The following is a 26777-nucleotide window of genomic DNA, read 5'->3' as shown; positions in this document are numbered from 1 at the left end:
GGGGAAAACTATATGAACGTAGTTGAGACTATTTGTGTTTATGGTTTCTAAATTGCTGAGAGTCTTCTGTGCATCAGTGCCCAAGTTCCTTTTTGGTATAGTATAGTACTTTTATAATAAGAGTCTACTCTTTTACTTGAGTTGAAGGGACGTTCTTATAGACTTCAGCATGGCGTGGATTATGGTGTGTCCAGGTCTGGGTAATGTTTATTTCTCTTTTAAAAGACATTATTTTTCTTTGTAAAATATGATCTGCTGAAAACATTCTTACTGAATCGTGTGAGTTTGAATATTTCAACTTAAGAATTGAAACCAGGTTTATTCCTACCTGTTACTCATACTGCTTTTTTTTCTAATTGAAGAAATTCTGTCTAATATTCCTGAAAGTCACAGAGGGGAAACTTTCTTGCTTAGTAGTCAATACTTCCAGGAATTATCGCCCATAATATCAAACTATTTTTCTCTGCTGACCTTCCTATTAACTACATGCTTATTTTCAAGGGTAGAGACTTCCACATCCGGATCCTGTTACCAATAGATTCTCAACTGAAAAATGCAAGGTAAGATAGTCATATGAAAAAAACATACGAGTGTATGTAACCAAGCATACTGGATAAAAGCAGCGATGAATATGTGTATGAACTGGTACTTTTTTCCAGTATGAGTGTTGGTAATTAATTTTTACTGATTTTTACTTAACCTTGAAACAAAATTATACAGCATCTGTGCTAATAAACAGTGATAATAAACATCGCCTGTATCAAAATGTTTTGTTTTTAATTAAGTTTGAAACCTGTTGTAATTAACTGCTTATATTTATATATAAGTCAGTGTACTGGAAAAAAATGTTCATTTACATCAAACTATTTATATGTCACCATTTGGAAAACAGAAGATCCAGTGCAAAGTTGTAAATTAAAGCAATGATATACTTGAAGTTAAAAAAAGCTACGCTAACCATTACTGAACTTCTCTTTACAAGCCCTATTCTTATTGGTGCAGTTGTTTATCACACTGGTATTCAGGTATATGCATGTATTGTGTTAGTTCTTATCATTCTGTGCTATACTTCTACCTGGAACAGCCCGCTGTAATCTGTGAACAGATGTGGTATTAGGTAGCTTTATTGCATTCTAGGTCAGATACTTAAAAGTGCATTGTAAGTAACTGACATTTTCAGGCTTGAGTTTTAAAATTCTGGTATTTTTTATGAAGTCATATTAGCTTGAAAGAATTATGTTGCTTTCAGTGAAAAATAGAGGCTTTTATAGGTAAATGTCTGCTTAATTTCTAAAGGACTGTGGATAGTGACATTTGAAAATTTAAAATATATTTGAATATGAAATCTCAAAGAAATTTTAAGTATTGTTTAATTCCTTCATTGTTGTTGATGAAAAACTTCCATGTTGTTGGCACCAAACTTTGTGATCCTTTCTCAAAATCATGTAGTGTGAATTTAAAATGAATTCCAATTACTGTTTGTCCAGGATAGAGTGTAGCTGGCACCTAAAGAAGATACTGCATGGATATCGGCATATTTTGAAGCAGGTATGCTACTTTTAAAACCATTACTATTAAATGTCTATATATAATGATTCTGTTAAGTGTGTGTGTGTATATGATTCACAAAGCTTTTCCTCATGCACCTATTCTAACAGTGTTAAAGAATTGTAATTTCACTTTGTAGGCAAGATGTGCTATTTTGAAATGCTTGAGTATTTGCAGTCTACTATGAGGTGAGATGGAAAGTATTTAGAAAATACTTTCTATTCGAGGTTTGGAGTGAGGTTTTTTCCTGTTTATTTTCCTTTTGTTCATTTTTGAAGATTGAGATAGAACAACCTGTCATAAATTACAGCTGACATCTTACGTTTTCCTTAATTTCTCTCTCTGTATATATAATAAATTGTTCAGAATACATCAAGGAGAAATCACGTGAGTTATTGGTTTACGTAGCTCGTTCTGCATTGTAGACAGTCAAGGAATCTAAGTTAAGTCTCGCTGTCTAGAAGAAACTTAGAGCAGGTATGTAACAGCCCTCCAGTCATGAAGAATATTTTAAGGAGGCGTCTGCCAAATGTGCTAGTTGAGTCCCTGCATCTCTCAGACTTTGCACCTCTTTGTAGAACAAGAGTTGCAACTTAGGATACTCCAAAGTTACAGAGCTAAAGAAACAGAAGTGTAAATATGTGCTGCATCTGATGACAAACAAGGATCCTTTAAAATGGACGGTATCTGGAAGTAGAGGGATCTTGAGAGTTCTTAAAGAAAATTTAACTGAAAACACTGAGTAATTCAAAAGCTTCTCTTCTCTCTGGTAGAGGCTGAAGCCTCCATAAATGTCTTCCTAAACACAGATAAATGCATGAAGTATAAAATCTTCACAAACAATATAAATGTGTTACGTGACATTATTTGACAAAGATGGTAGTTAATTTTCACTAAGGTTCCCTGGACTGGAGGCTTGTTTTTTCATTGCGGTATTTAAAATTTTATGTGGTTGAGACTTCTTCCTTGTTAGTGGCTTGGTAATACCAGAGGAGTAGATATTTAAACTGAAATTATTTACCACTAAATGTTATGATATGAAAATGATAACTCTGTTCCTTCCAGAGGTTGCACAGCTGTCCAGATCTTGTCAGTTTTGTGGTGGAGCTGAAAACTATTTTGGTAAGTGACAGAATATCCAGAATATCGATGGTTGTGCTTTGTTGTTGTTGCTGTTTTTTTAAAGGCTGGTGAACATACAAGGAAGAGTATTACACATTGCTCAAGGTGTTTTCACCTTTTCATCCTATCCTGTTGGGACATGTTTGTTTTTTTTTCAGTTTGACCATCCAATTTCATTGTGCATCTCGGTATAGAATTAAGTTTAATAATAATGAAAAAAACCTTGCTCCTGATGCTGCTTCAGTAATGTCTTCCACATCTGTGAAGTACAAAGCTCTGAGGCTGAGTGACATTGATAGTAGCTCTTGAAAGTCCTCGTTCATTATTACTGTAGTTTTGGAAACAGATCTCACTTTATATGACCTGTAAGCAAAATTTCAACTTAAGTATGCAAGAGCAAATAGCACAACACCACGGTGTGCAACATAAGGTTTTTTTTTTCTCTGTAATCTGGTATTAAGTTTATCATAAAACTTTTGAGGCATCGTGATCTACCTAATGAGTACCTCTACACAAACTCTAGGATCCTGTTGTATTAAAACTGAGAAATTGATTACTTTTTGATTGATTGAATGTGGTTGTATACAGATACCTAAGAATAATATGAGGGATTTCGTGTTTTCTTTTGTAGCTGTGATGCTCAGGAGACAGCTGTGGGCTTCATGGAACCTTCTTTTGAAATGTTCTTTCAGACAAGATGCTTGGCTTCAAATTTATTAGATGAAAAAGAGGCACATTTGATATTTGCATCTGAAGACTGTTGTCAACATCTGTGTTTTTTTTTAAAATTGCAGATGTTTTCATTAGCAGTATCTGAAGTAATTTACCAAACAGCTTTTGTCTGCTTTAGCTGGAGGCTATAACAAAACAAATGCAGTGTGCAGTTAATTTTACATAAGTTTAATATTTCTGAATGAATTGCAAAAATCACATAACTAAATTGATGCAAAAATATTGAAATCTTCCCTAATGATGTTTTTAATGTTCTTTTAAACAGGAAATTGCTTTGAAGAATACACAAGAGCTGCACGTACCATGGCCACCAGAATACTACTCCTGTCTTGTCAGAGATCTAGAAATACTGGGTTGGAATAAGTATGTTTATTTTGTTACCTAATAGAACACCCACTCATACATATGTATTATGTGTTGGATTCACACATAACTTGTTAATTTATCCTGTTCAGAAACCTTTTGTTTTAAAATAGTCTGCTGCTTTTCCTTTGTTTTATTTAAAAAGGAAAAAACCCTGCTTCAACTGAAGGCATATTTTCAGTATCGGATAACTGTGCTGAGGAGTGAGATAGTACTACTAAGCAATCAATTCTTTGACCTATAAACTAGTGGCATAGTAAACTTTTAATACTATATTTATAGTTTTCTGACTATTTCTGTCATGTAGTGAGTTATATAATTATAAACTGACTTCATAATAGTGGTTCATAAGTGGTTTTTTGTGCTTTTTTAAATGGAGTTAGAGTAATTATTTTTAAAGGATAGTTCTGTCTTGCCTCCGTAGCACCAGGATCTCCTTAGACAAAGTGAAAATGTGAATTTACCTTTTTGTGGATTCATTTTAAAAAAAAAAAAGTGTAGAAGAGGCTTAGGGAAGCTGTTATTCCAGAAGTACAGAACAACCAGCCCCTGAGAAACTAGAAGAATTGGTTATGTTTCTTGCTACCCAGGTGGTTCAAACGCAGATGAGGGCTAATGAAAGGCGTCTGGTAGGGTTTCTTGACTCAGCTGTGCTGGGAGACCAGGTCTGGGGTGTTGCTTATGAAGAGGTTGGTTATTGCACAAGGAGAGGATAAGCTGTGTTACCTGGTCAGGTTGGCTCAATGCACTGAGGACATGATTTCACAGGGGATACGTGCTGTGGTATCAAGTGAGTATCCATCAAATAGGGAGTGAAGGTTCAGGTCTTCTTCCTAGGGAAGTAAAAATAGTAGTGAATCTCTTCACCCACACTAACACTGTCATGGGGAAGAACATCACATTGACAAAAGATATTTGTCTTTGTTGAGGGAAGAAAAGTATACGTAGCTGCTTCTGTGAACTTATTCATTAGGATATTGGATGTGTTCAAACAGATTCTGTTTATTCACAATCCAGTATGCCCTCAAATGAGCCGAGTGTAGGAGTGTCATGAAAGTTGTTCAGAGGAAGACATGGATCTCCTCGTAACTCTTACAAACATGAAGGAATGCAGGGTTGTGATCAAATACTCAATGTCTATGCAGAAATTTTTCAGAAATCTGCCATTCTTCCTGATTTGCAGACTTGTGGAAAGGTTTTACCTGCCATCACATGCCACGACTAGCAAATTCTCTGATATCAAATAATTTAATCCTCCAACAGAGAGCCTGGAATGATTTATATCTGGGAAACCATTATGGAGTTGAAGGCAGTTATTTCTGTATAGGCTAGCATAGAGAAAATAAAATTGTAGACTGCGTTTAATTTTACTGATAGCATGCAATTAATTTGAGTGCCTTCTTTCAAGGGGCAAAGATGAAAGATTGCGTAAAATATTGAAGAGTTTTGAATGAGAAGCTATGTTTTAGGTTCTCTAAAACGAAAGTTTAAAAAAAAGTCTGCGTTTGCAACTTTCAAAATAGCAAATCTACTTTTTTCTTAATCTTGGCTGGTAATTTAATAAATGTTTATTTCACCACATGAAGTAACCTTTTTAAAAAAAAAAAGTCTTAGGTTGAAGAATAGTCTTGAGTTTTCTCACCTTGGTGTATGAATAAATAATGTGTAACTAACATTAAGTGGGAATTTGCTTTGAAGACCTCTTCTTTAAAACATCCTTCTTAAATCAGCTGTAGTGTTTTCAGTAATTTCCATTAAGTATGGAACTGATGGCTACAGCTGATGGCATACTCTTCAAGCAGGTCTGAGAATACTTGTTAAGAACTCCTGAACACGTGGGGAATAAGTTCTGAATCATGCCTGCTTCCTCATCAACACTCTTCCTTCCTCTCCCCTGCTTGGCCCCACCCACCTCCCCCCAAAAAAACACCTTCAAGAAGCCTATGCCAGTAAAACAGACTGACACAAACTAAATATACTTGAGAAATATATATATATATAAAATATATTGTAATTATAATTGCGTATATAAATATAGCATGTACATTCAATTGTAAATATACATTGCATATCACTAAATGTAATACACTCTTAAAATATGTTTTATGCTTATCTCAAAGAGGGTATTTCTTCTCACTTGCTATAAATATAAAATATTCAGTGGTTTACTATTAAAAAGCACATCGCTGTTTTATGAGAAAATGTGCTTCTAAGGCAGAATTTTCCTAATTTTCTAGGTAAAATTGGTTTTTGTGTAGACAAACAACTTATGCTGTGCATTTGCCCAGAGTGTTCAGGTAATTCAGTAGGCGTGCATCTCTTGATTAACATGTTACAGTCACTATTCAGTTTGGGAGGTGGGAGTCAGTTATTAAAAGGACTGGGCTGTACATAAGGGTTCATACTTGCTTTAGAATCAGTTGATAATTTGAAGTGTATTAGCGAGTTACTCCTTTAATTTAAAATATAATGAACTACCGAGAAAGCTGCTTAACCTAAACTGGTTTTGGGCTGCAAGTGATGTGTACTTGCATATTAAAAACATGTTGGTATGGTCTTCTAGCAGAAAACTAAGCCTTCTTACTGCCAGAAGACTTCTATTAAATGCTCACACCTTGTGATGCATCTGGCTTTATTTATCAGTATTAGTCTTTGAGAAACAAAAAAAGAAAAGATGGGCTTGTTGTGGACTTTTTCTCAGTAAGATTATGGGTCATGCTCAAGCCAATCCATATCTGAATACATCCAAATCCAACTGAAAAATTTTCTTATTTGAAAGGGAATCTAAACAATAGAGCATAGTCCCTTATCTCTGAAGTGAGTTAAGAAGCTTTTAGGGATGGCAGAAATTCAGTGTATTCAAATAAGTTATCTAAGGAATATGTGAAGTTTCTCAAAAACAAATTGAAGACATTACTTGAAATGATCTTATGCCTCTTACCTCCTCCACCACCAGGAGTAAAACCAATAATGAATATTGTAAATGGGCAAGCTGCCATTATTAGATATAATCACCTTCTCTGTGATAACGGAAGCTTTATTTTTTGACCTAATTTAAGTGTGGGGTACGCATTCTTTCATATTCAAATACTTGTTCACAAAAATCACATTTCAATAGGTTCTAAGGTTTCACAGAATTTCCTGTACCAACTGCTGTCCTTCTTGAAGCTGGAGAGCTCAAAGAAAAATACTCATATAACTTTAAGAAGAAAAAACTGGCACAAACCAAGTTAGCTGAGATGGGAAAGGGTACATAGGAAGCAATAGTAAAATCAAGGAAAGGCTCTTCTAGTGTTATCTCATAATCTGACTAGTTGAGTTAGTGACAATGCCTCAGGAGAGTAGTTGATTGACTGTTAAACCTGTGTAGGACTGATCACCCTTGTGTGGATGCCATCTCCAAATCATGCTTGACCAGTGTGGTAGGCTTCTACAATGTCATCACTGGGTAGATGGGGGAGAGCGGTGCATGCTGTGTACCTTGACTGCAGCAAGGTGTTTGGCAGTGCCTCCCACAATGTCCTTGTAATGAAGTTTAGAAAGTGTGAGATAGATGAGTGGACGGTGAGGTGGGTTGAGAACTGGCTGACTGGCAGAGCTCAGAGGGTTGTTATCAGTGGCATAGAGTCTAGCTGGAAGCTAAGAGGCCTGTGTTCCCCAGGGGTCATTGCTGGGTCTGGTCTTGTTCAACATCTTTGTCAATGACCTGGATGATGGAATAGAATCCACTCAAAGCAAGTTTGCTGATGATACAAAGCTGGGAGAAGTGACTGACATGCCAGAAGGCTGTGCTGCCATTCAGCGGGACCTGAACAGGCTGGAGAGTTGGGCAGAGAGGAATCTGATGAGGTTCAAAAAAACAAGTGTAGAATCCTGCACCTGGGAGGAATGACCACATACATGAGTACAGGTCAGGGGATGACCTGCTGGAGAAGAGCTCTGCAGAGAAGGACCTGGGGATCCTGATAAACAACAGGTTTACTATGAGCCAGCTGTGTGCCCTTGTGGCCAAGAAGGCCAGTGGTGTCCTGGGGTACATTAAAAAGAGTGTGGCCAGCAGGGGGAGGGAGGTGATCCTTCCTCTCTGTTCCCTGGTGAGGCCACATCTAGAATATTGTGTCCAGTTCTGATCTCCTCAGTTCAAAAAAGACAGGGATCTTGTAGAGAGAGTCCAGCGCAGGGTGACAAGGATGATCAAGGGCCTGGAACATCTCCCTTGTGAGGAAAGGCTGAGAGACCTGTGACTGTTCAGCCTGGAGAAGAGAAGGCTGAGAGGGGATCTGATCAATGTTTATAAATATCTACAGTGTGGGAGGGAATTGGATGTGGCCAGACTCTTTTTCAGTGGTGTGTAGTTATAAGACAAGGAGTAACGGCCAAAAACTGGATCGTAGGAAGTTCCACACAAATATGAGGAAGAACTTCTTTACAGTAAGAGTGACGGAGCACCGGAACAGGCTGCCCAGTGAGGTTGTGGAGTCTCCTTCTATGGAGATATTGAAGACCCATCTGGACACTTACCTGTGCCACCTACAGTAAGTAACCTGCTTTAGCAGGGAGGTTGGGCTTGATGACCTCTAGAAGTCCCTTCCAGCTCCTGCAATTCTGTGATAAAGGTTGCCAGCATCTCTTGAGTCCACGATGTGAGTCACGATCCCAGTTATCTCAAATCTCAATACAGTCTTGATTTCTGCTTGATGCTTGCCAGGTTCTTTTGTTGACTGTATCTTCAGTTGTCTTCTCCCTTCCAAGGAATTCGGCCCTGTTGTGTGCCTCAGTGAAATGTCATTCGTGCGTTGTGCTGAATTTCAGTGCTTTGGAGATTTAACGGAGGCTTTCCATCTTTATGATCATTCCATTCTTTTAAATGTGGAAAAAATGATGGAGCCCACTGAGGAATAAAGGTTTATATAGCTGAAATATCACCTATCTAAACTTCCTTCTTTTATTGTGCAGTCGCATGAAGAAGTTCATATGGCTTTTGCAGAGTTGTCCAGCTTTCCCCAGTGCTACAGAACTCATTTCTTCATTTCTTTTTTAATCCAGAGACTGGTAGAATGATGTTACAGAACAAGTAGCCAGTAAGCTACTGAGTTCTTTTCTCCTATCTTAAATGGAAAATTGAATCCTCCTTCATCCCCTAGAGGCAGTTTATTGCTTTTTACATTCTGTTGAGAAAAAGGAAGACCAGCAATGAATTTTCATTCTGGGCATTCTTCAACCCCATCTGCAATGGTAGATGGGGTCCTGGGTTGTAAGTAATTTCTTATCTTTATAAAAAGTTTGTGATATAATTTTGGGGTGAAGTTAGAATGAATTGTGAGCAGCGATTGTTCCTATTGGAGGAGAAATGCTGTAATGTTCTCTAAGTAAATTGAATTTAATTGACTACAGTTTTGTCAAGACTTCTATTTCTTTAAACTGTTTTAGAGGAGTGTCAGAATACTCCTAGGAATTTGTAGGCCGGTGTAATATCGCTTTAAATTACTCAGCATTAAATGTGAAATATGCCTTTTTCAGTACTCACTACCACTACTGCTTTTTTCCATCCGTATTTTTCATGTGTGATTACGGAGATGGCTTTGTTGTTTTCCTCTCCCGCATAGGAATGTGTAGCTCTACTTTTACCCACATGGACTTCTCCATCTGTGTATCTATTTTCTCTTGAAAGAGAAACGTTTTCTCCAGCGTGCTGGCTGAAGTGACTGGGCTAGTATGTATTCATTGAAAGAAATGTTACTTAGGTTAGCAAGCAGATACTTGCTTTGAACTGACGGAACTTTCTGTCAGTCTGGGTGATAAGTTGGTACAATAATTCTAGACTGCTTTTTTTTTTATCTCCGTGTAAGAGCTATATAGTAAAAATGTCAAAATATCCACATACTCGGTTCACTGGTAAATACATGGATAGGTCTCAACCTTTTTGGTAGTCGTTGAAGCTTCTCAGTAGAACATACTTTGGCAGGACAATGTATTTTACAATTTCATTCAACTTCATTGCTTAGGGAAGTACGTATCAGTAACATCTGAACCAAAAAGTCAGAGATTTTGTCATAAGTATTCACACTTATTTACGTTTAGTATATACTTTCTGCTTGCTTGAGTGCATTTATATTGTGTAAAACTGTCATGAAACAGAGGCAAATCGTTGCAAGCAACTCGTTTTGTACCTGTCCTAGTACTGCTTTTTGTGGAAAATCAATTTCAAAATACGAACCAATAGCCACCGAATTTTCAACAGTAATATTATTGATAAGAAAAGAGAACTTCAATGAAGAGAGAAGCAAATCAAGAGCACAAAAGTCTCATAGTGTAAGAAACTGCAGAAATGGATCAAAGATTTGACAGGAAGTTTAATGTGTACATAAGTAGAGGCTGACAGGAACATGCTGTGTGTGTCAAAGGTTCCAGTGATGGAAAACTGAAACACAGCGCTCACTGACCACAGCATGAGCCTTGACACACGTTGTAAATAACCCAAAGATGTATGACTGCATTAAGCAGTAGACTGGTGTATTAACAGCAGTAAATCTAGAACAGCAGAAATGGTTGGTGTATCGGACTTCCTCTGATTAAGATTTGTAACAGACTAATAAGGGTATTGCAGATCTTTCAAGCTGTAGTTCTTCAAATACCATCAGAGCTTTCTTTTCTCTTTTAGAGTGGCCTATGTGGATACTGGTCTCACCACAATCAAGCTGAAAGCTGAAGACTCCAGTGGTCGACAACATCTGATCGCTCTGAAGTTGAATGCAAAGGTGAATGTCTGGGGGGGAAAATACTTCAAGGTTTCCATGAAACAGATGGAGTTTCTAATTTGTAAGGATGTTAGAGAGTTGGTTTGTTAGCATGTCTATTGTGCAAAATAATCTGGTTTTTGGTGGTTTTTTTTTTTTTAAGAAATTATTTTGTAAAATGCAAAATTTTCAGACTTGAACTTCAGTGAAAATTCCTAATACATTATTGTTACCTGGAAGGATCTTTTTCTATGAGGCTGTGCATCCCATGAGAAACACTTTGTGGTACTGCACTTATTTTACCTTATCACAGATAAAGCTATTTTAGAGACTTTCATACATTATCACTCAGTCCAGAGACAAAGCATATAGCAAGAATTAGAGGATGTTAGGTAGCTTCTGTGGCAAGGCTTACTGTTCAAGCTGTAGAGATAAAGATTTATGGCAGACTGACCACAGAAGTGATGTCCTTAAGCTTTTAAAAAGCAAAAACCCCCCAAAAACCCAAACAACTGTGGCATGTGTGGAAGCAGCAAAGTTTTAATTCTTCCTATTACATAGAGCTGAACTCAAACTGTAATGCTTCTTTGTAGAATTTCTCATTTCAAGACATGAATCTCTTACCAGAAACTATGAATCTCCAGGCTGAGTGATGACAATTGTATGGTGATAGCTGTTACCTTCAGAAAATCAGCTTCTGGATAAGAGTAGATTTGGAAACTATCATTGGCCCATCATCTGGAATAATAATCTTGGAGAACTGGGCACTGTATTGTGAAATCAAGCTTCATCCTCAGAAACTTGCTATATTCTTTAAAAAGCAAACACAGGAGTTTTTTTAGTTTTATGTGCGACAAATCACGATTACCTTAAAGGGAAAAAAAAAAAATCATAAGGGAATTGTGGTTGTCAACATAGACTTTCAAAAAAATAATAAAAGTATTACAGTAAGTATACATGCATGTGTTTACGCACGCAGAGTAATGAATAAATAATTAATTTGCCAGTCATTTGGCTGTTAAATACACTGATGGAGGGGGAAAAAAAACTGCCAGCGTATTGTCATTGTTTCTAAGGGAGCTGCTATCCCTGTGCTCACTATGACATTAGAGATGAAAGGCATGCAGCCCGTTGCCCCTACGCTTTTTCTTCAGTTTATGGAGATTGAAGTAGAGCACTTTTAACTGTTTGTAAGGCTCAAGCACCTGATAACACCAGTCTCATGGCATTAGAACCAGCCAATGCAGAAGTGTGTTTAACTTATCACTGCAGCATATCAGGAATCGAGATAACCCATTTTCTGTCCTTCTAAAAACTTGCACTTTTCTTTATAGTAATAAAAACGTGTGAGGTTGAGGCTCTTAATAGCAGAAGAAAGCACCTTCTATCAACTAGAGATGCAGTGTCATAAAAGGACTAGATTATCTGAATTGTCTGCTGTAAAAAGTAATCATCAATTTTTTTTTTCTTTTTCAAGTGATTTTGGTGATGAAAGGATCAATTGTTTGTCCTTTTGAAACTGGCTGGCATTTCAACTTGCCACGAGAGAAAATTGATACGTGAAACGTGGTGGTGTTGACACGGGGGGGGAGGTTGTTTTTCCTTTATATACTTATCTCATATATTTGAAAAGACTCTATTTTTAAGAGATTTCTTTTGGTAACCTGCCTTAATGGAATTATGCTTATTTTTGCTATGCCATTGATTTGGCTATGGTTAGTTTGAGAGCTAACCCTCTCCCCTGAGCAGATGTTGCTGGCTCTTGTCTGTGTCCTGGCAGACTGGTTGGTTCAGCCCTGTCCTTGCAGATGCCACGCACTGAAATGAGTTAGTAAGCACGCTGACAGTGACTTCAGGATGGAACACTTCTAGAAGTGATTTAGAAAGTTATTTTTCATCGAGTTGTAATGTGTATTCAAATAATCCTCTAACTATTCCTTCTCTACCGTTCTTAATGGTTTGGATGTCTTTTGAGGACTTTTTGGTCAGATGTTTTCACTTATTATTCTTGCATTAGCGTTCCTTGTGTTAGGAATTGCTCTTTCAAAAATGCTTGCTTTCTCTAATCTACATTTATAGAGCAGCTACGAAGCTTGGGGCGACCAAAGCAAATCTGGAAGCATCAGGAGCATCATGCCATTGGTGTCTGTGAAATGCAGTGCTACACAATATTGACTTCAGTAAATTATTAGGGCCAGCCTCCTAAGAGGATGTGTTGTTTAATGCTCAGATTACACGTCGTGAAAGTTTTCGGTTCAGTTTGCCTGAGAATGCCTGATGCAGGAAGTTTTATCCACTCACAATTTAAGAAATGAACCAGAAGGTTTCTGAAAGCAAAGCGTGCATCTTTGCAAGGTATCAAACCAAGTACATGAGGTTTTATTTTTCGTTTTGTATTACGTGAGAAACTCATATATTTTAATTCTTGGAAGTGGGCTGGGTGCTTGCCATTTCAGCTCCCAAGAACTCTAATAGCTGCTGCAATAATTTGCATGCCATGTAGTAAACAAGATGCTTTGACAGTAATTAAGTGAATGATTTGGCGAGGGTTATTGAAAATGCTTTTTCTAGATAACATCAGCTGCATGCTCAAAAGACAGTATATAAATCTTTGCTCTGGTAATTGCTTAAATTCTTCTGAAAAGTAGGATGATTTCTAACATACAAATCTGGCTGTATATGATGCTGCTGATGTACTGTGGTGTAGTGTTGTAAAATACTATCTCCTGCAGAATCACTCGTGTTCTTTTATACAGGATTTCAGCCCATAAGGTGCAAAAGCATTAAGGAGATAAGGCAATTATTTTTTTTTTTAAATAATAAAATGTTTGTAGAATCTGTTTGCAACCGCTTGTTCAAAGGCACCGTGCAAAACAATTTTCTTACCAGGCAAATAAGCACCTAATTGGCTAATGCTGCTGATATTTAACGAGGTTGTCCTAAAACTAATCCCATACAGAAACTGATCTGTTTCTTTTAGGCAAGATGTTACACACTGAAAACAAGTTTATCTTTTTGCAAGCATTAAAGCATTCCATGAAAAACGATGCGAACGCTACAGTAAAAGAAACTGTGACAGCTTCTGTGGGGGTGCATTTCTGAGCTGTAAGTGCCTCCTGTCCAAATTAGTTGGTTCAGCTCTCTTGCTGTTTTTAGCTTGTCTGCCACCAGTCAGATAAAATAGTAAATCTCAAGGTGCTCAAGCTGTAGTTGTTGTCTTCAGGAAGTAGATACCTGACAGAAACCACAGATGAAGGCATACTAAAAAAAAAAAAAAAGTAAGTTTAAACGAATTTCTGTGAAATGCATAAATCCACTTCATTATGAAAATCAAGGCAGGGAAGAATGGCTGCTGTAGGGAAGCTCTATCTCTTTTTTTTTTTGCTCTTTGCTACAAAGAACAATTGAGAACTAGTTCCTGTAGAGTTACACTGTAAATGAAGTAAAGACCCTTAAAAAAATAATAATAATAAATGGCATTGATTGCTAGATGTCCAGTAAATAATGACAATATCTGTGTGTGGAAGTTTGTTATGAGTGGTTATGGGAAGCAGCATAGTTAAGCTTCACATCTTTGGCTCTAATTCAGGGAGGAAGTTGGGACTTCCTTCACTTGCCTCCTCGAGTGAGGGTTTCTGAAACATTTCATTGTGTTAGCAGTTTATGCAATGCTAATGCAGCTTTGTAATACTACTCAGTGTGTCATGGGCTGAATTGGAAATACTGCCTAGGACTAAAGGAGGCAACTTCTCAGCTGAATAACAGTTTGGATAGATGTTTCAAGGCAGGGAATTTGTAATCAGGTGTTCGTTTTCTTTCACTGCTTTATTTTTTCAGAAAATACATTTTTCTCCGCAGATCTCCGAGTGGGAAGCTGTATTTTTACAAGCTGTATTTTTACAATTTTTACAATCATTATGTTTGGAGTTAACAAACCTTTCATATTTAAAAAACAAAAAACAAAAACAGGAGTCAATTTTTAAAATCTATTTTTCTTCCTCATTAACGCCTTTTAATTTGCGGGCAGGTGGAGAGAGGAGCTGTGAGTTTTAATTTTGTCTGCGTGTTTGCTTTCGTTGCTTTAGGCTTCAAAACAAGAAGTGCTTCCAATGACAGCAAATATTCTAGAGCAGTTGAAAACTCATTCTTGCCCCAGGAAAGTTTCTCTGCTTTGTTGTTTTTGTTTTAAACTTTTGTATCCAGTGCAGGTAACTGAGGGGTAAGAGCACTGCGTGGGCAATGCCAAGATTCTGTTAAGCAGATGCCATCAAGCTGCCAAGAAATATTTTCCAATTTTTCTATTTGATCTTTTTCTGACGTTCTTTTTACATTTCTCTATGTAAACACTGAACACAGGAAACCGTGATCCTCCTGCCTCTTCAGAAACCTGACACAGAAAAACTCTTTATGTGTAGATTTCTTCTTTAAATGATAATTAACATTTATAACGATTTCTGAAAGCGCCTTCCATATTTTTCCTTGGAGAGCCAAGTTCTCAAGATGCATGAAGTGCTTATATCTCATTATCGAATTTGGCAGCTGAGCAGCAGTCTGACTTTAATCACATTTAAAACCAAAACAAAACCAGCACTATGTGTTTTTTTTCCTCCCTCAGTATCCTACTGAACCACCGGATTGCACTGTGGATTTTCCTGTTCAGTTTGCCATTTCTTGGATGCCACAGGTAAACCCCTGGACTATGCACCTGGTGCTTTTCAGTTATTTTTTAGAATTGAGACACATGCACGAAGCTGGGTGGTAGTGATGCGCTGGGCTTGATTTTTAACTCGTGTTCAAACTGTGTGCTTTTGACTTTTAGACCTGCTGATGTGAATGTAAAATTGAACTTCGTATTCCTTATGATATTGCTTTCCGTATTTTCCTTGCCGTGTACGTATGCTTTGTGTGTTGATTGCTTTGCACTCGTGCTGCTTTTCTCTTAAGCTTCATGTTCAGCTGAAACTTCCCACCTTTAGAAATGATATTAGGGAATGATACGCACAACAAGCTGCTTATGTAGAGAAGAAGCACCCTCGAGAGGTGGGGGCTATACAAAAAGAAACAGCTACCAAACAAAAACACCAGTCCCGCAGTTTGTTATCCTACGTAATTTCCACAGCATTACACAGCTTCTTCATTCATAACCAAAAGAACAAGAAGATACTTGAGAACTCAAATTTCATAGTTTAACCGTTGTCAAGGTAAGGAACTAGGAGCCATTGTCTTTTAGTCTCTGTTGCTGGATTTCATGTCTCACTCTTCCTTAATGGAGCATATGTCCTTGATTAAATGGATTTGAAAGTGACCACTTAGAAGTTAGGTTAATGTGAATTATCTCTAGAAAATAGTTGAGATTTGATGTCATTTAATTCAGAAAAACAGATTTTGTGTAAGTGATGGCATTTCATAATTCTAACTCCTGCGGTGATTCCTGCCCATCAGTAAAGCTTATTTTGACACAACCAGATTTGTGTGGGGAATGTAATTGAATGATTGCAGCAGAATGATTTTAAGATGAGCGTACGACTGCAAAGCTCGGGGTTTGGTGTATCACCTCAGGTCTGAGGAATTAGCTTCAAGGATGAACCACTGCAAATAAAAACTTTGTTTCCATGTGTAATTTTAGCTTTTGATTCTCTGGTACGGTTTTGAACAATTTAGATACTTTTTTCCTTAAATTTTACTGTTTTCCACATATCATAGGCAGGATTTCAAATACTATTTCTTACCTCTGGTGTTATCCGTAGTTCTAATATTATTTTCTTAATTTTTATGTCATGGCAGTGTACGTTGCCTCAAATTAACAGCGTTTCAAATATCCTTGACAGGTGTTGCTGCTCCGAGTTTACTGTCAGTAATTTTAAAGCTACCAGCTGGATTTGGGTTTTAATAAATGTTCTTGAGAAACATAACGTAAAGCAACCTGCTTTGACAAGTCAAAGATGTGAGCAAGTATATTGACTCTACAAGAAAGTAAAAATCTAACCTTAAAAAAACATGACACGGCAGTGCTTGAAATGTTAAACACCTTGCAGTTAGAATTACCTACTGGCTGCTTGAAAAGCCAAACAATGGGTGCATGTGTGGAACTGAAGACTTTTGAAATCATAAAGACACTACTTTGAGCTGCAGGTAGTCTGCTGCATTGTGCAGCCACACAGCAACAACCTGTGTGTTCTGATGGGGATGGTGTACGGTCTGCTGTCAAAACTGATCTTGGGAGCGAGATGTGAACTTCTGGAAAAGAAAGTATTTGCAGTAAATGTTTGTCTTGCTGGCACTATTTAAATCAGTGCTCCTTTTCAAAATGCATTGAAACTGTTAGAGTGAGCATCGTCGAAAATAAGGGTTAAACTTAGATAAAGCTGGAACACCAATAGTAGCAGAATTTAGCAGGTCCTCAAGTGGTTAAAAATTTTGGTTCCTAAAAGGGAAAGAGAGCACGCTGTACTTAGCTACCTGTAAAATACCACCAAGTTTTAATTTGAATGTTTGATGCTCATCTTTGATGTAGAAGCTGACAAGGCTTAACTGAAAAATGTGAAACTGTGCTATTGTAATATAAACTCTTGCGAAAGAAAATATAAATAGATTTCAGGTAATTGATTTTGCTTAATTTTTTTTTCCCCCTGCTGTTGCCTATTTGAGGTTCTTTTCAGTGCTCGTGGACTTTAAACTTGAGGGGTTGTTGGGTGCCTGGTTTGTTGGTTGGCTTTTTTTTTTTTTTTTGGTATAATAATAGACATGGCTTTATGGCATCCATATTAAAAATGGGTAATTTTCCTTATGGTCCCTGTCTTCCTGCTGGGTTGATAATGTTTTGATGTATTTTTCTTTTGCTCTGATGAGAGGTCTGCTGCTGCTGCTCTGACATATTCATTTGGATGAATAATTATAACTTGCACAATGTCAGGCTGAAGATGGTAGGGTTTTGTGCGTCATGACAAGCCTAGTAGCCAGTGCAGGTGTCTCACAGCATGATCAGCAACAGCCAGTGTATTCTGGCTCAGAGGAGACATTTTAGAGTAGTAAGAAATCAGCACCAAGGGCAATGCTGCTGCTGCCGCTACTGTTACAAGTGCCAAATAAATGCAGAGTGCTTCTCAATGACAAGTGCAAGAACATCTACTTATTTCAGTTATATTCTTTTTCTAAATTACCCAATAAATGTTCTGTCTACAGGTTTTAGTATAAACTGGAAGCGTGGCTCTGCAGTTTCAGTGCACCTGTATTCTGCTGCCCTCACATTGGGGTATTGCTTCTGTACTGACCACTGCCCACCTGGTTTGCTACATGAAGGTCAGGAGAGTGGAAATTAATGACTAATGAGGTCATGCAGCCAGCCAACAATGAAACAGTAATGCAAAATTCAGAGGGTATAGCGATATGAATGAGGTTATTTGCTTATTTTAATGGAAACATGGTAAAATACGGCACAATTGTGTGTTTTCTGTTTTTTTTTAAGTGAAGGACCTTCACAGATCTGCTTTCTATGTATCTATCCATACCAAAAATAGAAATGGCTGAGAGGACACTTCACAAAGACTTCAGAGCATTTCAGAATATTCCTCCAAATTAGGAACTGCTCAGTCCAAAGGACTGTGTGGGTATGTCTTGTATGGGTACATACCAGATTTTTGTCTCACTGAGCCTAGAGCTAGTACAGTGAGGCTGGATACGTGCTTTGTTGAGAGAGAACTGACTGTGCTGAATCACGCTGCATTTTCATGTGTCATCACTAATTATATTCTTTGCTTTCTACACTCACAACCTGAACTGTGAAACGTCTGGAGGGTGTTGACTGTGTAAAGCTAAGGACGTGGTCACTGGAGGTGATGCTCTGATGAAAAGTCCTTCTAGAGCCTGATGGAGGGATGCTGAGCTCAGTATTCCAAACTAATGTTTTCTGTCTCTTACTCTTCTGTATGAAAACCGAGAAGGAGGCAATCTAATTATGCAGTTTACAATCAAACTCAGTAACATTTTTAGGCTGCTCGGTTTCTCTGGGTTCATTAAGGAGAGCTGAAGGGAGCTGGTTTGTTGTCATGCAGGATCTCCCTGAAAAAAAACTTAGCAAGCTCCCACTTACAGCGAGGTGCCCTGGTACTGGAAGGCTTTCTCAGGACCTCAGTGCTGTAATGGAGAGGAATCCAGTTCCAGCTGTTGGTTTTCTATGAATTCACATTTGATGGGGCCTTCAACCAGCTTGCTCCAGGTCTCTTGTACAGCTACCATCGTGTATCTGGGGCTGATAATCACGTGCCCTCTCACACTGTTTTGCTAGTCTAAACGTTTTGCCCTTCGCTAATGATGAACTCTCCTTTCCTCATCGCAGAAACTTTGTGTTGGCTATGATTTGTCTATTTTCAGAGAATCACAGAACGACTGAGGCTGGAAGGGACCTCTGGAGGCCATCTGGTCCAACCCCTGCTCAGACAGGGCCACCCAGAGCAGGTAGCCAGGTCCACATCCATCAGAATCATGCTGTGTTTAAGCTTGGGCCGTACCTTCACTCGTCCTTCTACGCTGACTTGAATAACTCCCCAGCACCACCTGGATTAAGGGAGCGCAACAAAGCAATCACTTTCCAGCCAGTGCAATCCCACAGAAAGAAGCAGCACGTGATCCAGTCAGAGCAGACTGTAACATGCACTTGTACAACAAACTACATCGAGGTTTCACAGCAGTGCTTCCTAACCTCTGTTAGCTGTTACTTATGGCTACTATGGGAAACTAGACTCACTGGCCTCAGTTGTTAGAAATAATATGCAGGCTCTATTTTAAAAATTAAAATGTTTTGTTTCCAGCTGTTGTGAAGGACTAAACTGTCGCTATGTTTTTATTTTGATAATACATGTTTTGCCTGATGGGCACGGAAACCTAACGGTTACAGGGGCCGGAGTGAAACCAGATTGGTTTTGCTAGTGATTTTCAGAATCAGGTGGGCAGCCAGCCGTGATTCCGTGAGTTGTCAATGTCTTGTTCTTTTAAAGAATATTTGACTTCTTTCACAAAAATGCACTTATAAAAAGGTGACAGAGAAACAAAGAGTTTGGTGCTTTGTGGCACCATTACCGACTATCTTGGTGTAGCGTAGACAAAAGAAAAAGCACGGCCGTCTTTCTGGCTATTGCCCAGCACTCTTTTCTAAAATGAGTTGGTTAATCAACTAAAAAAAAGAGCGTTACAGTTCTCATGGTTCGCATGACAAGCGTGTGATGTATTTAAATACCTATAGATGCATTTGTGTGTATAGCAGGAGACAGCTGGCAACATCAATGGAGCATGCAAATAAGATCAAACGAGCGGCGCATTTAAAAAAAAGATTTAACTACCTTTTTAAGGAACATCATTGAAAAATTACAATTAGTATTAAAATTAATTGGATTTTAAAACTTATCTGTGGGTTATAATCCCTTGATGTTTCTTTTTTCCAGTGAAACCCTTTGAATTCCCAGAAGATAAAGATAAAAATGATTATGAGAGGATTTATCTGGATGCGATATAGAAAAATGTAAAAAATCAAAATGGAAAGCAACTGTTGCAAGTACCAGAAAATTATGCTATTAATTTAAGTGTCATCAGAGCACAAAAGATCACATTTCAGGACTGTGTGAAAATTATTAAAATACTGGAAATAATAGTACTTAAGATGAAGATATTATACTCTAAGATGTGGTTAAGTGACTGACACTATTATATCACTTCAGGTATTATAAAAGTAACAAAATGCTTTTAAAGATAATAAGCATTACGTTTTGAGATTGGCAGTATTCACACTTTTCTGCTTAAGTGCTTTCCTACTTTAATTTAATAACAGCAGGAAAAAATGTGGCGTTTTATTTCCAAGCTGCGCCATTTCTTTCTGGAAGACGTCTGCATAAAATGTAAGAATTTGTTAGCTAAAAAACGTATTTCTTCATCTCAGAAATAGATATCTATAATTACTTTTTGTTCAGGTGAAAAAGAAAGAGCGTAATTGCTAAGGATTAGAGGCATTACCGATGCACATACAAATAACACAGAGCGTAGCAAAGCACCTCTTTAGAACATGGCATTGAAGTTGCTTTTGCTTTTTCACCCCCGGAACTTGTTTGGCCCCTGGGCCAAAATAGAGCTGAAATGTGGCCCTCGTCACGTCTGTTTAATTTTCCATTTCTTTATTGCAATTGAAGAAGCCTTTGTCAGTTTTCTCCTGTCATTCCTTGCTTTTGCTCATGCGTTTCATTTTTCAGCTGTGTTCAGGGGGAATGATTTCCAGGTGCTCCTGTGGTAGCCCCAGCTCCGTGGATCCCATAGAGCCATGCTGTGCTTGTACTCTCCTCCTGGACTTTGTTCATGACACTCCAAGCTTCTCTGCTCGTTCCATCTTATATCAGACTCAAGTTTACGTTGGATCCAAGCGTGTATGGAGCACTCCTCTTGCTTTCTCTTGCATTCTTCACCTCTTTTTGGTTCCCTGAATTCTTCTTTGTATCTTGTACCCTCTGGCATCTGCATTTTGAAAGCTTGACTCTGAAGTATTTTGGTTATTTGGAAGTTTCCTGTAGAGAGAACTATGTCTTTTTTGCTCAGTGATATTTAAAAGACTTCTTTTGCAGTGCTGTTCTCTATATTGTCCTGTATAATGACAAATTTTTTGATTCTACCTAATCCACTCTCAAATACTGAAATCCCTTGAGTGTAATCCCCTGATTATTGCATGGTTCCTCCTTCTCTTACCATGTTGACATGGTTTAAAATACAATGTTACGTCCCTGGTTTTATGCCGCTTAATTTTGAGACCGTTAGGACATTGCTTGGCCGTCTATCATAGCTTTTCTTAAATCTACCTTATTGATGTGAGTTTGTGTGTGTGTTTGGTACCTTGTTGTGCGGATGAAGTAGAAATAAGCTGCCATCATGTTAGAAGTTTAACGGCAGAGAGTGACTTTCACTTGAGTTTTACAGTAGTTTCTTGCAAGTAGTAGCAAATGAATATTGCAATGAATAGTTGTCACCAGTTCTCAGAATAGCTTCCTAAAAAGAACATAAAACAATATCAAGCCCAGCTGTGATGTGTGATGTTCCAGAAGTAGCAGGATCAGCAAAATTATTTGTACTGAAGATAGTTGTTTGCTTTATGTTCTTTCAATTATATAACAACACTTTTTTTTTTAAGGTTCAACATTTTTTGCTACCATTCTATAATTGGATGCATACTTACATTTTTATTTAATACTTCTTAAATTACAGCAGTTTGGGTTTTTTTTTATTTTAAATATTCTACACAGCTATAGGTAGAAACGAGATGAAATCTTTAAATTTCTTTTTTTTTTTTCCCCCAGAACTCCTTAGTAGACATCCATAACCAGTTCCTGGCAGCATTAGAATCGCTGAAAGAATTCTGGGACACCATGGATGAAATTGATGGGAAGACGTGGGTGCTCGAGCCCGAAAATCCCACCCGGTGCGCAACGGCACGGAGGATCGCGATAGGTACAGGAAGAGCAGCAGGAAGGCAGGATATCAAGAAGGAAACTCGGGATGCTTTTTTTTCTCTGCTTGTCTGGTCAGGTGGTGGCTCTTTGAGTCAGGAAAAGGAAGGTTAGGACTTAAAACCAGTAAAAGACAACTCGTGCTTTGTATTAAAAGCTAACTTCCATTGAACGCTGCGCCTGTTTATGAAATTATTACAGCTTCATGCTGGTAAATGAAAAATGTAAGTTTCATTTCCACGTTGTGAGCGCAACGCTGTCAACAAAAAAGAGAACTCGCACGGCAGCTCTAGAAAATCAGTATTTGTAAAAACAGAGCTTAGAAGCCCTGATCTCGTTCACAAATGCCAGTTTTTCAACGGACTAGTGCTTTAGATTGATCCTGTCCTGGTAGAATGAAAGGAGAGTTAGTGTAGTCCAAAGGGAGAAAAGGAGGTTAAAGAGGCAGGTGGGAAGAACAAAGAAAGGAGGAGAGGAAATTAGAGGCATACAGCGTTAACCATCTGAAAAAGTACCGTAATTCGTATGCTGATGTGTGGTACTTGGAGGTCTTAGTGTATGTAGAGCAAGGAGTCCTGTACTTGCAATGGAGAAACTTACCGAAGTCTTATGGTTAGAAATCCAGGTGAAAATGTTCTCTCTGAAAAGATTTCTGATTTTCAACTGAAATCCAAAATGCCAATAAGCATTTCGTGGGAATCTGAGTACATACAACGGACCAAAGCAGACCGAAGCTGTCCCTGAAAGCTGCAGAAGACTGGCAGCCTGCAGAGGGGAAGGAACGCTGCCGGTGGGGTGCTGCTCCTTCACCGGGGGTGATGGCAGGGATGGGCAGGACAGGGAGGGACTGAAAAGTTCAGCAACCAGTTGAAAGGCAGTGGGATGGATAATGCCTGTTTGGCCTCAGGGCATCTTTACCTTGGTTGTACTGATGAGGACCAAAGAAAAGGGAGGGCAAGCCTCAAAAAGTTGAGATCAATGCAGGACAACGTAAGGCTCTGAGCCCTTTGTTTGCAGTCATAGTCGATCTTTAGTTAAGACAAAATTTCGATTTAATTCATTCCAATTTATTCAAGAAGGTCAAGCCTAGCATACCTGTTAATTAGGAAAAAAAAAAAGGTTGGATTTCACTTGTTTGTATTTAGAGGAGAATGTGCTGCAAGGTTTTTAACCTGGATCCAGAACGTTTCTGAGCAAATCCTTTGGGGCTATTTGGGTATCATATAAAGGAGAATGTTTGCTGGTTAAGAAATACGCCGTGGCTTGCTCAGTCCAGGACTGTGCTGTGGAGGGGTCTCACATTGTTGACACGTTGGTTTTGTCCTCTTTGACTTTAAAAGACGAAGCGGAATTAACAACTAAATCTCTGCTGCCTTTAAAATTTCACTAAGGTTCCAAATGGATTACGCCATTAGCTTTAATTCGATTATTCCGAAGTCTAAGCATTAAGGTTAAGGCTAGTCTCAGAGAAATGCAAGACGTAACTTTTTTTAGTAAGCTGCTATTTTTAATTACAGTCCATTGAAATGGAATGTTTTGTCCCAACTTTTCAATTACGTGTAGCAATTAAAAGCAGTCTGAATTCCTTAATTTATAACTGTTAGTTTGTTACCATTTCGGTTTTCAAGGAGTTGATGGGAAAGCAAGGCTTCCCTTGTGACTGGCTTTCTCCTTGCAGGGAGCAACGTTTCCGTGAGCATAGAGGTGGATCCCAGGCACCCAAAGATGCTCCCTGAGTGCTACTTCCTTGGAGCGGATCATGGTGAGGCAGCAGGCAGACAACCCTGGTTTCTCTTCTAGCCTCTCATCCCTGGTGAGCAGGGGGTAGAGTGAGCTACGTCAGGCTCCTGGGTAAACATGAAGTAGAGCCAGGAAGCAGGCTGTGTGTACAGGAGAGTTTTACACAGTAGACACTGTTTTTTTTTTTAGCAGCCTAAGCCTGCAGCATGCTGTTTTGCTGAGTGACATTTTTTTTTTCCAGTGCTTTCCTAACGCAGTTCATGTCCTGTCGATGATTCCCCAGTTCTGTTGATATTTTATGACGATTTTCTTTTTATAAATAAGTAGATAATCTACTGCACGTGTCCTAGTGGTGGCTGGAAGTATTTAAGTCTTTCGCTCTGCTTCCCACAGCTTTCTGCCAACTTCTTAAGCGAAATAAATGAGATATCCATCAGGATGGTATTTTACACGCTAGTGCAATCAGTGTCTAAAACTGAGGGCAATCGTTGAGTTACGTGCCTTAAACAACTTAAAAAAAAAATAAATCACCACCACCACCAAATATGACTCGCCCTTCAGTGCTGAAATAGAAGGAGTAGAATTGGGCAAGAGATGGAACGGGATCATAAAGATGTTGTAACTATTTATGTACCTTGTTTGCAGTGGTTAACCCTTTGAGAACTAAGCTGAACAACAACATGCACTTGTGGTAAGCATCTGTAATGATCTAGGTTGGAAACTGGAATGGTATTTGCTGTTCTTAGCATTTACTTTTTTCTCCCTTTCTCCCGCTTGCAGGGATCCAGAAATTAGTTTATTACAAAACTTGAAAGACCTCTTAGAAATTGAATTTCCATCTCGTGCCGTGCTGGAAAAAAGTGTAAGTTGTTTTTTGTTCATGATCAGTCGTTATTTCTGAATAAGTACAATCTAAATGGTCATTTTATTACTGCCAGGGAAAGTAAGAGACTTAGAAGAGTGGTAATTGGATTAATATATTGTCATAAGGACTTCTGAACTTCAAGCAACAGTTGTCAGTACTTGTTAACCTTTGATTAGAGGTGCACGCTTTCCTGCGGCCTTCGTAGCAGTACGACAATTAATAATAGGCTTCACTATTAAAAGGGAAGGAGGAAGTTCCAGAGTAGCTAATGAGATGTGGAAAATCCAAACATTCTGTTGTGGATGCTGATGACTTAAGTTCTAATTAGGTAGAGCTGCTTAGAGGGGACAAGAGGCCATCCAAATACTGGTGCATTTCAGACAAACTTGGAATTAATTTTTGACAATGCCGGAACACCGCATTACTAGCTTGGCTTTCACTCGTGAAATTTTTAAATTAATATCTGACTGCGAGGTCTCGTGTCTGATATCTACACGTAATGACAAATGGTGGTGTTTGATGAAAAAGAAAAGGCTTGTCAAACTCGATGTGATGCGGGGAGAGGATAAAATACAACCTCTTGTATTTTAGCAATGAGCGTTGTGCGTCTGGCAACTACTCTCCCTCTTAATACCGTAATGTAAAACATATATGTCTAAGGCAGAAATGTTTGGTAGTTCTAAAGAAGAAAAGGTGCAAAGCAAAAACAAAGAGATGAAAATGGTTCTGTGTTCCAGCCCGTTTTCTTCCTTTCAAACCTAAAACGCAGCGTGTTTTCAGGATTTCACTAAGGACTGTGGAATCTGCTATGCCTATCGCCTCCACGGCACGACGCCGGACCAAGTGTGTGATGACCCCCGATGCGGACAGCCTTTTCATCAGGCTTGCCTCTATGAGGTAAAGTAATTAATGGGACAAACTTGCTTGATAACTGCCTGATGTGTCGTAAGTAATAAGCACTGCACACCTGAAATGACAGATGAAGCAAAAGCCCCTGAGGACGGTGAGAAAAGCCACTGTGCTTCCTCCTGTGTTCTAATCCAAACCTGGTACAACAAGCCCACTGTGGAAATGAACCTTCCTCACTGTGTGGTTACACAGGCTGTGACCTTTTCTTGCACCATGTCAGATGCATCTCTGATGAACTTGGGTTTGCAGAATTCTCTGTTAGTATGAAACAAATGACTCACGTTTCAATTGACTTATTTGTGTTGCAGTGGCTACAAGGTCTTCCTTCCAGCAGACAGAGCTTTAATGTCATCTTTGGTGAATGTCCGTATTGTAACAAGGTAAGGAAGTATGGTGAAAATGGGAGGTGGAATGAAGCAGGGCGTGCTTACTTTGTTTTTTGCTTTTATTTAAGTCTTCTGTTGAACAGAAGTTGCCACTTCTATCTTCCCTTTACACAGCAGGATAAAGAGAGGAAACGTTTAGACTCCCATGCATTTCATGCACCGGTATTTAACTATGCTGTTTCAGAATGTCTTCAAAGATGTTATAACAACTCGTATATCATCAGCATCCTGGTGTTTAAAATAACTAAATACCGTGCTGCGAGCTGTCATGACTTTTTTTGTCTGTAACAAAACTCATTTCTGAAAAATTAAATCCCCAAATTCGCAGTACAGAACAGCCCCCCAGAGTAGCTCAGTGCATCCATAACTCCATTCAGTGCAGATCTTGAAGGTTTAATAGAACTTGCTTGTAAACGATGTGTATTTACAGTATTATTTTACTGAATTATTTTCTAAGCCGCTGACACTGAAATCTTCCCTGAAGAAACCTTGAGAAGAACACCACCAGGGAACACGGACGCACTTATGCTGAAGACAATGAAACTGAGATCAAAGAAAATACAAGGAAAGTGATATCAGAAACAAAAGTACAAGTATAGCTATACTGTAGTGGTATCTCTCTTCAGTAAATGCAAGCCTAAATACAGTGGATACAGAAAGACCAGGTTCTTGCAATGACGGTGGATGATCTGTAGTTAAAAGCTGAACCTGTTTCTTTTTGGATTCTGAGAGTGATGCTTGGGGGTGGAGTGCTGGTAATTCTCTTGCCATGTCTTTCTGCAGGGAAAACAACAGTTATACCAACCTTAGTGTTTGCAGGAGTGAGATTGGAAGCATAAAAAAAAAAACAACAAGCAGCCAATAAGCAATGACATCCAGGTATTCAAGCTATCCAAGA

At 38.5% G+C, this 26777-nt stretch overlaps 2 protein-coding genes across 7 annotated transcripts in view; one reads left to right on the top strand and one right to left on the bottom strand.

Moving 5' to 3' along the window:
* FANCL (Fanconi anemia complementation group L) overlaps positions 1-26472 on the top strand; it is a 28806-nt gene extending 2334 nt beyond the window's left edge. Inside the window, exons 2-14 of one of the 5 annotated variants that reach the window (XM_021393228.1) lie at positions 507-560; positions 1488-1548; positions 2614-2670; positions 3668-3765; positions 10427-10523; positions 15118-15186; positions 21830-21980; positions 23658-23741; positions 24365-24410; positions 24500-24581; positions 25365-25481; positions 25802-25873; positions 26337-26472. In XM_021393228.1, coding sequence (XP_021248903.1) covers positions 507-560; positions 1488-1548; positions 2614-2670; positions 3668-3765; positions 10427-10523; positions 15118-15186; positions 21830-21980; positions 23658-23741; positions 24365-24410; positions 24500-24581; positions 25365-25481; positions 25802-25873; positions 26337-26372 — 1024 coding nt within the window. In that variant the 3' untranslated portion in view covers positions 26373-26472. Of the gene's footprint in view, positions 1-501; positions 561-1487; positions 1549-2613; positions 2671-3667; positions 3766-10426; positions 10524-15117; positions 15187-21829; positions 22089-23657; positions 23742-24364; positions 24411-24499; positions 24582-25364; positions 25482-25801; positions 25874-26336 lie in introns of all 5 variants that reach the window. The other 4 variants (XM_021393226.1, XM_021393229.1, XM_021393230.1 and 1 more) reach the window with 4 other exon arrangements.
* Positions 25921-26777, bottom strand: part of VRK2 (vaccinia related kinase 2) — a 45111-nt gene continuing 44254 nt past the window's right edge. Inside the window, exon 13 of one of the 2 annotated variants that reach the window (XM_021393223.1) lies at positions 25921-26656. In XM_021393223.1, the coding sequence (XP_021248898.1) occupies positions 26429-26656 (228 nt within the window). In that variant the 3' untranslated portion in view covers positions 25921-26428. The remainder of the gene's footprint in view (positions 26657-26777) is intronic. The other variant, XM_021393225.1, reaches the window with a different exon arrangement.

This window comes from Numida meleagris, chromosome 3 (genome assembly GCF_002078875.1).
Source record: "Numida meleagris isolate 19003 breed g44 Domestic line chromosome 3, NumMel1.0, whole genome shotgun sequence".
NCBI classification, from domain to species: Eukaryota; Metazoa; Chordata; class Aves; order Galliformes; family Numididae; genus Numida; species Numida meleagris.
This window is presented reverse-complemented; position numbering and strand designations above follow the sequence as displayed.